Below are 12104 nucleotides of genomic sequence, written 5' to 3' on the forward strand. Positions count from 1 at the left end.
GACCATCACTTACCCCAAATGTTGCTTCCAAAGAATCCCTGTTTGGCCAATAAAATCCCTACACCTGAGCAGGACAGAAGTGAGGTAGGCATGGCCAAGGTTTGAGGGCCTGGAGGACAGAAGGCTCTCAGGAAGGGAGAGACGGGTATGAGAGAGAAGAAGACAGGAAGAAGGCCATGGGTTAGCGTAAATAAAACCCACTCGGCCAGGAGGAGTTTACTCTGAGGATCAGCGTGGCTGGAGAGAAGCAGCCCAGATGGAAAACATGTTCAAGCATTTATATAATTTTGGATGAGAAGTATCCCAGAGAGGAATGACTACAGCAAATGGCCTGGGATGTGGGACTGGAAGATAATAAGGTAATTTAGGGGGTTAGTATCTACCCAGTCCCAGGCGAAATCAGGCTTATTAAAAATCTATCTGGTGCCTGTATCTTCTATTGATATGGTAGCGGGGTAATAATAACCACCACAATATTTATATGGTTTATTAGTAGATATTAATAAACAATTTTCCACAACATGTGCCAGCTCGGCTGGGGTTTTTCTGGAACTTTCCTTCTGCTCCGCTTCCTAGTACTCCAATGTTTTTTCTTTCCTGTCATTTCTCACGGACTGAACCCCCGGTTTTGAGCTCAGTTTAGTACTAATGCTCTTCTATGATAAATCAGATTCAGTTTATACTGTTCGTAACCAATTATCTTACTACTTTATACAACCCCGAATTTCCTTCTTTTGGGAAGCCATCCATAGGGTTATAAGTAGGAGGGTGGGAAATGATCATCCCAGGAAGCACTTTCTCTTTAAGGAAGACGGGATGAGGGTGTCTACAACAAAAGCCTCTAGTGATTTTATTTTTATCTTTTTCTTTTTTTTTCTCTAGTGATGTTTTAAGGAGGGCAAGCAATGCCTAATTGAGAAGAACCGAAATTTAACGCTAGAATTTTACATACCCCAGAAGACCGGTAGCAGAAACACTTTTGAGGCCAAAGCAGTGATGGGTGCATCTGTCCCGTATCTGTGAGTCAGTGGGACATTGGCAGCTCTGCAACAGCAGCACTCACCAGTGGAGATTTCGGCGATGAGCTCGGCTGAATTGTGGCATCCCTGCACAATGCTCCTTGTCCAGTGGGAGAGGTCCCGACTGGTCTCTGCCCTGAAGAGATGTGTTTCAATTCCTTGCTTGGTACCAGTTCGTGTTGCAAAGGACAGATCCATAGCAGCCTGAGGTGATCCTTTCCCTGGACCAGAATGGACCAGCCTAGAGAGGAAGGTGTGAGGGGAGAGATGGAAACAGGGGGGTAGGGAGAGAAGGAGAGAGATTAGCATCAAAATGGACTTTTAAAAAAGACACCTGGCAAAAGCCCAAACTGATGTACTACGCCCATTACTGTAGTCTCAAAACAAAGATGCCCACTGCTCCTCAGTAGTTTTCTACCATTTTCTCTCCAAAGGTGGAGTGAGATTAAAAATAATCTAATAACTGTGTATTTTATTAAATTTGCAGAATGTCTGAATAATATGACACAGCTTGTGCAAACCCAATTATGCTTATTTAGTAAATAAATAAAATAGGTGAATGAGTGAGGGGGAAAAGAATAAAGACTGGAATTCTGTGTAAAATTCTCTCCTGTCCAATTTCATCCCCCAACACATGCATGTTCCTGCCTGGGAAGAGGGAAAAAAAAAATGAATCTATTGTACTAAATGAGTGTGAGATTCAATTTGTCACGTGCCATAGCTGGAAGGGTCTAGCTATGCTGCACGTACCTCTGGGTATGCATAAAGTTATGCAGACAGGGCCCTACAGACAAGCAAGCCGCTGGAGGCTCCGCTGAAGAAGCGGCAGTCTGTTTATCTGTTCAAGCCAGAGAAAGAACTAGAAATTTTAGACTTCAGAGGAAATGGCAAAGTTTTGCCCTTTAGTGGGTATTTATGGGAATTTTCAGAAGCATTGTTTTTCAACTACACAAGATTTCACACTGACTTTAGAGCTTCCCCTCGGCATAAAATGTGACTTTTTATAGCAACTAATTCCCTGGAAGGCCAGACTTAAAAGGTGAAAAATCAAAGTATTTTGAGTACCACCACCCGCTCCTGCTTCTCGCATGTCCCCTAGAAACACGTTCTCCCATGCTTGACATTTCAACTTCCTCTTCACAGTGGCTCTCATATCAATCACTTGGAGGGTAGCACAGTGTAATTTTATAAATGTTATTTCTCTCCAGGGCATTTGCATTTTCATCCTTATCTCTTAATACGGAAAGCAACACGGTGCTTTCGATAGTAAAATGCCAGCTGCCACCTGTTGGGTGAGTTATTTTCTTAGACAAAGCATTTGTTGCCTTGAGGGTTAACATGTGTGTAAGGAAACCTGAAAAGTTTATTTCCCTCCTGTGAAGCCAAATAGCAGAGAATAAAATCAACTGTGTAGGAGAGGGGGTTTTTTTTTCATTTGTTTGTTTTATTTAATTTTTATTTATTTATTTATTTACCTTTTGCTTTTTGAGATAGAGTTCCTCTGTGTGGCACTGGCTGTCCTGAACTCACTTTTGTAGACGAGGCTGGCCTCGAATTTACAGAGACCTCCTGAGTGCTGGGATTAAAGGCAGGCAGTGCTATTGCCCGGCTAGGAAAGCATATTATATAGACACTGTGCAATTCCTAGTAAGAAGTTTGTGTAACTTTGAGATGCTTTCGTTCATTTACAAAGTTGGGGATTGGTGGGAGGAATCATTTGCCAAGCCACTCTGAGGAAAAACAACATATCGGAAAGCCTGTTTCCTGTGAGGTTCACTCCATACTATTCCATGCCTGAAGGTAGGTGGGGAGCATCTAACATGCATGAAGGGAAGTGGCTGTGACCGTGGGTGCCCATGGTTGTGCATGTGGGTGCCCGTGGCTGTGCCCGTGGGTGCCTGTGGCTGTGCCCGTGGGTGCCTGTGGGTGCCTGTGGGTGCCTGTGGGTGCTCGTGGTTGTGCATGTGGGTGCCCGTGGCTGCGCCTGTGGGTGCCCGTGGCTGTGCATATGGGTGCTTGTGGGATTTAACATCCATCGGCTGAGTCCACTTTGTTTTGGCAGGAGGAGGCCATTTTGGAGTGAGAAATGAACAGGAGTGACTACGGCTACTGTGGATTCAAACTGTAGTGACACCAAGGAAAACAGCTTTCTAAGTTCTGGCATGGGACGTCAAGGGACTGAGGTAAAAATTCATCAGAAGAATATCCTTTTACTACATAGGTAAGTATAACTAAGAGAAAAAAGAAAATACATGGTGGTTTAACTTGCTCAAGGTGTGTGTGTGTGTGTGTGTGTGTGTAGGCACACATGTTTATGGTGCACATATGTCTTCAGGTGTGTGTGCAGATGAGGGGACAGCCTCAGATGTTGCTCCTAAGGTACTGTCCACCTATTTAGTTTTCAAGCAGGGTCTCTCACTCTCCTGAAACTCACTACGTAGACGAGAACGGCTAGCTAGGAATCCTCTCTGTTCACCCTGCCCCAGTGCTTGCGCTGCCAAACTGGGCTTTTCACAGTATTTTCATATCCAAAGCAGTTTAAGTTTCAAATGTTTAAAACAAATATATTCATCTATTCTCTCTTCAGATTTTAATATCAAGATTAGTTGAGCACAAATGCTAGGCTGCAAGTTGAACTGAACAGGGAACATAGGTTTTGGAGGCATAAAATACTGAGGCAGAACCCCACTGATTTTACATGCCACATATTGAAAAGTTTTAGAGAATCATTACCTCAGAAGGTAGTGTTGGAAAGACGAAGTAACACAACAAATAAACTGTTACTTGCTCAGAAACCAGCATGTGGCTCATACTCAATAAATATTTTTATTCTTTACACTTAACACATTTAATTTCTGCCCCATAGGACTAGGGTTATATACAATAAACTTTTTAAAAAGACTCTTAGTTCAGTGTCTTCTATATCATGACTAAGTACCCAAAATAATTGGTTCCTTTAGACCTGGCCTGTCCTAAGTTGTTTTCATTTTTCAATCCCTAAATAATTTTCATCAGTGACATCAATTCTGTCATAATCAGGGGCTGGTGGCACTGTATTATAGAAGCAAAGTGAGGGTAAAAATGTACAGCTGTGTGTGTGTGTGTGTGTGTGTGTGTGTGAGAGAGAGAGAGAGAGAGAGAGAGAGAGAGAGAGAGAGAGAGAGAGAGAGAGAGAGAGAGAGAGAGAGAATATGGAAGGGAAAGCAGACTTGGCATAATGTTTTTGAAAGCCAGAGAATTTAAAGACTTTCTTCAGAACATAAGGTTGTTAAGGTGCTAGCAGAGGATCATGGGACAGATCTTTCTCACAACCATAAAGTGTATCCCAAACCAATATTTTTTTCGAAGAGTCTACTATAATATTGAAATCAATTATAATTAGAACATGTACTTTGTTAGGAAATACCCATTTGGTAGCTCTGAAGATGAAGGGCTGAAACTGCCAACAGAATGTAACAGGTACGAGGAGAAAGTCCTGAACAAAGCCAGCCCGTGCTATGAACCAGGAGTACTCTGTGGGGAAGCTGTGATGAAGGACAGACTCAGAGATGCGGCTGTCGGCACTAGCGTTTGTCTCACCATGGAACTCTTACTAAGTGAAAAGGAAAAAGGAAAGATTGATTCTTCCACGTATCAAGTGTGAATTATGTAATCCTTATATTAAAAGCTAAGAGGTCTTCCACCCAAGGGAGAGCATACATATAGATTAAGTGGATTTTTAAAAGTATGACAATATTGGTACAATAATGTCTTAAAACACTGAGATAAAAACAAAGAGCTGTTTCTGGTACCTACCATGTATACTGGTTACAAAAGGATACTTTTCCAAAATTGAATTCACTTGGAATACAGGTATTGACTATACATATGTGCATAAATCTTCCGGATGGAGTCTTACATATACCCTTAAGATTATTTTCATAAATATTACATGTCAGTATGGGGGAAGGCATTTATTTTTTGAAAAGTTCTCAATATAACACTCAACTGTATGCAAAGCAACTATAGATACAGGTCCATTAAAATGACAACCAATTTTATAAGTGATACATTTGTCTTTAAAAATATTTATCTTCTTGAAATTAGATTTCCCCTCAAGAAAGATAAACTACACAATTTAAAAAGCCTTGAGACTGAAATGAATCAAAATCTTCCAATTGTTAGTATTAGGATTGAGCACTGAAAATGTAGAAGTTCAGATGCAGCATGTTGTCCCCGGTTTGATTGTTTCTTGCTTAGTATTAACTCAGCGTTGGACAATGGAATTCCTCATCTGTGTCCTCTGCATTTATTTGTGCGTGAGGTTGTTCTATACTGTCCACGTGTAGGAACAATACAGTGTGCATGAGCTATGGCTATGAAGCAGTTAGCTATCCACAGAAGGTATAATTATACCAATGGCTCCATTAGTGCTTTACACTAAATCAGCTGGGACCCAGCAAAGACACAGGCAGGAAGCTCCATGCATCCTACAGGGTAAACTAATAGTAGTCTTTTGGATTCAGGCATCTTCTGAGGGACCACAGAGGAACTTTCTGCTCCATTTAAGTCCCTTTTCCATTCTTCCATGTTGGAAGCACCAAAGTAAAATTGCTAATTTATCCATCCCATCAATCAATAAAGATTTCATTAACCACCAAGTAGCATATCAAATCAATATTTATACATCCTGGAAAGGTTATGGGCTGGGCTTCCCCCTCAAATTCATATACTGAAGTCTAACCCCAATATGACTGCATTTGGAAATGACTCCTATAAGGACATCAACTGTGGTGGTAAGGGTGGGAATTTAATCCAACAGTGAGTTGTCTTTAGAAATCTCTGTATGCAAAGACAATGAGCTTTGTGAGGAAACAGATACAGGCAACCATCTGCAAGCTAGGAAGACAGCTTGCCCAGAGAACCCAACAAACGAGATCTTAAAACTTAACTTTCAGTGGAGAAAGAAATGAATTCCTAAGCCACCCAGGCTATAGTACTTTGTTATAAAGCCCACTTTACATGCAGCCCACTCAAGTCGCGAAGCAAGGAAGACACATGGATCAAGTCTTCATGAGCAACAGTCACATAGTCTCTCTATTTGGGTCCAGCCTCTGTTCTCAGTAGGTAAGTGATGGAGACGATGATCTTGGGTGGGGCAGGTGGTGAAGAATCCATCTGTCTCCTTGGGACAGCCTGTTCAATGTCTCACAGCTCACCCAAATTCAACATACCCTGAAGTGGACCTTACGTAGAGAAGGGTCACGGGCTCTTGACAATGTCATTATTTGGTTCTAAGTTGAGGAACACAGGATCTCCAAAGGGGCCTGTGTCCACCACAAAGGAGAGAAATTTGAAAGGAGTCAGGTGATAGTCAAAAGAACTTCCAGAGGAGGAAATTCTAGCAATGCCCAAAACAATGCCACCGGCCCTTTGGATTGTCTGGGATGGTAGGATAAAGGAAGGGACAACTCTGCATCTTTAGCTATCAGTGATGTTGACTTGAACTCGAACGTGAGAAAGCTTGCAAAGCAAGCCCGGAAGTGATGCTTCTCAAAGAGCACCCGGCTTCAAAGCGATTCAAGGTTTTGCCCAGAAGGTGCACACAGAAAGGCGCTGGAAAGCTTTCAGCGCTGCATATGTCAGTCAGAAGTGCCAACACCACTGTGTGATCTGAAATCTCATGACTGGAATTAAGCAGGCAACAGTCCTGTGCTCGTCACACTGATCAGATCACACCAGAACTGAAGCAACCCCAAGCACCTGAGTATTTGATTTTACTAATGACCTTTCTGGATTTTGGCTCATCTATAGGGCAGGGGGTGGGGGGCTGAGTATATGATTTCCCTTTGGAACTTAGATGAGGTAGGAATGCTCCCAGCAAGACTGCCGTTGCTATCAGGTACTCACATGGTAAGTACTGTTGCTCATGGATCAAAGCTGACAAGTGCTGGGCAAACATGTTTTGGGGGAACAAAGTTGCACTATGTGTGTTTGCGTGCACATGTGTGTATGCATGTATGCATGTGTATATTTGGGTGGTCACATACAAAAGCCAGAGAATGACACAGAGTTTCTTCCCATATTGTTCTCTACCCTTGAGACAGGCTCTCTGGGAATTCGGAGCTCATTCAGCTACACTGGTTGCCTACCAAGCTCCTGAGAGGGTCTTGTCTCTGTCCATCACAGTGCTGGGGGCACAGGTATGTTAAAAGGCCACCTCTGGATTTTCACAGGGTGCTGAGGCTTTGAACTTGGCTCCTCCTCCATAAGAGGAGCCTTTATCCACTGATGTATTTCTCCAGGCCACAATGTTATCTTGACAGTGGAGCTCACAGCTAAGCATAGTACCTCCTCTTGAGTTAAGGTCCCTCTTCTGGATCCTCGGGTATTATTACCAAGCTATGGTTACAGCCATTTGCTGTTTCATGATTAACACCTCTTATGCTAGCTCACCAGAGTAGGAGCCTGCTCTGACACATCATTGATCCAATCTCAACACTCTTTCTGACACGTGATATATGTAGGCTGGATGCATCCTTCTCAAAAATGTTTTTAAAATTCAAGTTGGATTTTCCCATGGAAACTGTGCATGCACACAGTTGGTCTAGTTTGAAATGTTTTGAAAATTTGCACCCAGTAGAGTTTCCCAGTGGGGTCTTTATTTATAGACCATCCTTAGGAACACATCACCCTAGCTAGAACTGGGGACCTGAGTGCCAAGTATGTGACAGTGGACATTAACTCATCACTGAATACTGAAAAGGTGATGCTGATATCCTCTCTCCTCCTGAGATTTTTTCCCCTATTCTGTCAGGAACAGCTTTTTTATACAGCTCCCAAGATACTTTTTCCTGTCCTGCAGTCTCAGGGGGAGCCAGAAATAGCTATTATTTATCTTTCAATTATTTTACATTTTAGGTTATTTGTGTATCCTTAAAAATATGACCATCTGTCTCTTATCGGTAATAGGAACTAAACTGTAGCAACCAAGGAAATGCTTTACCCTAAAAAGGTAACTCTTCTTTCTTTCCTTTCCAGTGAGGAAAACACACTAGCATCTGGAGACAGGCTTCCAGCTGCCATTCACACGCAGTTCCCAAGACTCATCTGAAACTGAGCAACCCAAGGATGATTTCATTCCTTACTTATAAAATGCAGATGTGTATTCCCAAGTTTGGAAGCCAAACTGCAGCCTTCTGCAGTATTTTACATTTTCATTAGTTAGAATATGAATAAATAACCAACCCTACCACCAACACAAACTGGACAGGACAATATAACACTGTGGGGGAAGGGCAAGAAGCTGATGCCATAGGTAGGAGATGCAAGGGGGGGGGGGAGAGGGAGAGAGAGAGAGAGAGAGAGAGAGAGAGAGAGAGAGAGAGAGAGAGAGAGAGAGAGAGAGAGAGAGTCAGTCACATAGGTTTAAACACCAGATCTACTACTTAACTAGCTGCCTAGTTTCTTAAACTCACCTCAGCTCTGTCTGGTTAACTCCATAGCGGTGCTAATAATCTTCCCATTTCATGTGAAGATTAAATAATGCTATATGTGAATACTGCATGTAGCCTTCCTATTTCATGCGAGGATTAAATAATGTGCTATGTGAATGCTGCATGTAGCACAGAATATATTTTAGTGGCCACCTGTGTTGGCTAGTTTATGTCAATTTGACCCAAGCTAGAGTTATCTGAAAGGAGGAAACCTTAATTCAGAAAATGCACCCATAAGATCGAGCTGTAGGGTATTTTCTTAATTAGTGATTGATAGGGGAGGGTCCAGACCATCGTGAGTGGTGCCATCCCTGGGCTGGTGGTCCTGGGTTCTATAAGAAAGCGGGCTGAGTAAGCCATGAGAAGCAAGTCAGTAAGCAGCACTCTCTATGGCCTCTGCATTAGCTCATGCCTCCAGCATCCTGCCCTGTTTGAGCTCCTCTCCCAACACTCTTCAATGATGAGCAGGGCTGTGGAAGTAGAAATGAAATAAACCCTTTCCTCCCCAAGTGTCTTTGGTTACGGTGTTTCATCGTAGCGATAGCAACCCTAACTAGGATGCCGTCACTATTTTTATAATGTTAAGTTAGAGCAGGGTAGGACTGTTTGTGTGGTCACTTCCTGACGTCTCTCCAGCATCTGGAACAGTTGCAGGAAAGAGTAGACCTCAGTAAATATTTACTAACGAAATGACTAAACAAAGAGCCACCCACATAAGAAGTTGTGGCTAATGGCAGCAGCTGTACATCCCCTCCCCTGTCCCTAGCCCCTCAACCGCTGGTAGAAACAGCAAATGGCAATCTAAAGTACTTGGCTTTGTACTCACTAAATAGGGAATGTGGACTTAAAGGTAGGGAGAATGAGTTAATTCCCAAGAATGTCTTACAGCCACCCCTGTTTTTTTTCCTGTAAGTCTATCTTTAGGAACTGGTGTTTTTAGTAGTAACTTTCTGCCTTAGGGAATTAAAATTATCATTTTGATTGAAATAGGTGGTAGAAGTTAACTGTTTTTTCAAAAACATAAAAGTCATTAGATTTGCACTCACTGCTATGGATCTCTACACAGAAATGTGTGTGTGTGTGTGTGTGTATGCACATAAGATGTGAGTTCCTAAGAGCGATTTAAAAAGAGATCTAAAAATTATGTCATATAACGTGGGACTGGGGCAATTAACCAGAAACTTGTCAGTATAAGACATACTGTGCAAGCAGGAGGACCTGAGCTGGAGCCTCCAGGACACATGTAAAAGGCAAGTGTTGTGTCGCACGTCTGTGGTCTCACCACTGGAGAGGTGGAGACAGGAAAAACCGCTTCAGATTGCTGCCTGCACCCTGAGATCCAGTAAGAGACACTGTCTCAAAAAATAAAGTACTGCACAACCAAGGAGACGCTGAAGGGCACCTTTGTCCTTCACAATCAACTACCCACATATTCTAAGGCACCTGTATGCACATGTAGTCAGACACAAACACACAATGCACACGCACACGCACACAACGTCACATGTCCAAGTGTAGCTTACATGACACTTAGACCAACTGCATGATAAGACCACTTTTGGGTCCACTCTTGGATTCCGTATTTAAGGGAACTTGCTTTAGGATACTGTTCTTGCAGACCATGGCGAATGCTTTTCCCTCAGCCAATAAGAGACACACTCGACTACATATTTATTTCTGGGTCCTCAGATTCCCCTCGACTGCTTTTTGAGAAAAACAAATAAACAAGCAAGCAAAAGACTGCCTCACAAGGGATACTTAGATACTAATTTAATTCCAGATAGGTGTTGGAGAATGTTGCATAAAATGTTCCATGTACAAATATTATTATTAATATCCTTAATTAACGCAACAACAGTTGCAGCACACAGATTCAGCCAAATTAGGAAAATTACATATTAGGTAACTGTGTTGCTAAGCAATATTACATATTCATTTTACTTAATTGCTGTAATTAGCATCTCCCAACAGATGCCACAATGCAGACCAAGAAGAGAGGGGGAGGGGGTGAGGAGGAAGGGAAGAGATTGGACGGAGGGAGGGAGGGAGGGAGGGAGGGAGGGAGGGAGGGAGGGAGGAAAGAAGGGAGGAGGGAAGGAAAGGGAAGAACAAGGCACTCGTTGGATCTTTTACATGTTCTGCATCCCCGAATACTTTCACCCACTGCTCATGGCAGGGGGCCCAGTAGTCCACAGACTTATCAGAAATGTACAATCACTAACAAGTATTAACCAGGTTGGGTGAGAGGGGTGATCTGGAATCCTCCTTCCCCTAGCCAGGAAGAGCTGCTTAGCTGCTACATTTTTACTTTTAAAATTTCTTTCCTCTGAATACGGTGGGGGAAAGTCACTCAAGACCCCATTTCCCAGAAAGTCTGCAGCATTGAGAGATCTTGACTAGCCATAGAGATGAGTGGACAGGGTGGCCGTCTGGAAGCCGCCGCTCTGGATTGTTGCTTGGTGTTCATCAAGTGGAGATGACTGGGTGCCCTCCATTCTTTTACTCACTTGCCCATGACCTTTCCCAGCCAGCTCTCAGAGGCTGTACAGAAAGGGAGAAGAAGGTGCTGCTCACTCATGAAAGCTTACACCAAGGCAGCTGTTTCTGCAATACATTTTTTTGAACATGGTATTCTGGGCTTCATGTAAATAAAAAAGCCTATGTGCAATGAACTAGATGCCCAGGAACCCATATTTACAGTCCAGAATTTGCACCTGTTTCTATAAGCCCAGAGAATCCTTACTCTTTCTATCACACTAGAAAAAGGGAGGCAAACTCCAGAACGTCAGATATAGACAGAGAAGGAAATTAAAAGGAAAAAGGAAAGTGACTTCATGTCACCCACGGGTTTCTTTTATTCATTTTATGTTCTTGACCACGACGACTCAAGAATTGTAACCTAAAGGATAGTATCATTTTATAATAGTTGAAAGCCTTGGGAAACTGTCCTCTGAAGTTAGTTCTCCTTTTATCTTTTGGCACAGTTAGAACTGTACTTTTCAAGACATTCTATGCAGCTTCTGGTCATCTCTTTATATATTTTTTTTTGTCTCATTTCTGTTGTGATGAGTTCAACGTGTGCCACAGTGTTCACAGAACATACTTTCCAAAGTGATCTTTGAGAACACCTCCATGGAAGGCTATGCCAATCAAAATCAGGTCTGTTCTCCTGGGGAGATGAACCATGCATTGTCAACTGAGCAACTAGCTCCCACATTTTTTCCCCAAAAATTCTGCTACTGTCATATCTTTCTGCAGTGTTGGTTTCTGAGCTTGCATTCCTTCTTCTCAGAGGAAGTTACCCATTGATCTCCTACCTGCAATATTTAGGCATGTCATATTCAGAGCTAGCATTGTGATATGAGTCTCCCGTTTCTTCCAACAATTTCTGAGCTCTACAGACTAGCAAAGAACTCTTCTTAACCCTGGTCTTCTTATCTCAATAGTATTAAGACACCGGGTATCTTTGATGGGACACTGTGTTCTCCTTAGAATGATGTGGGTCAAGCTATGTTTTAGCTATTCACACTTTCATTTGGGTTATATTTTCAGATACTAACAGTTGGTAGTGTTTGCTGAGCACTCACTTGGCATGTCTCACCTCCCGACC

The 12104-nt window shown here is 42.6% G+C and overlaps 1 protein-coding gene across 1 annotated transcript in view; it reads right to left on the reverse strand.

Annotated features, from left to right (window-relative positions):
• The window catches only part of SNTB1 (syntrophin beta 1), a 239670-nt gene that overhangs the window by 7332 nt on the left and 220234 nt on the right, over positions 1-12104 (reverse strand). Inside the window, exon 6 of the mRNA XM_084803024.1 lies at positions 1064-1260. Within this exon, the coding sequence (XP_084659150.1) occupies positions 1064-1260 (197 nt within the window). The remainder of the gene's footprint in view (positions 1-1063; positions 1261-12104) is intronic.

Source organism: Acomys minous, assembly GCF_964271855.1.
Source record: "Acomys minous genome assembly, chromosome: 12".
Taxonomy (NCBI): Eukaryota; Metazoa; Chordata; class Mammalia; order Rodentia; family Muridae; genus Acomys; species Acomys minous.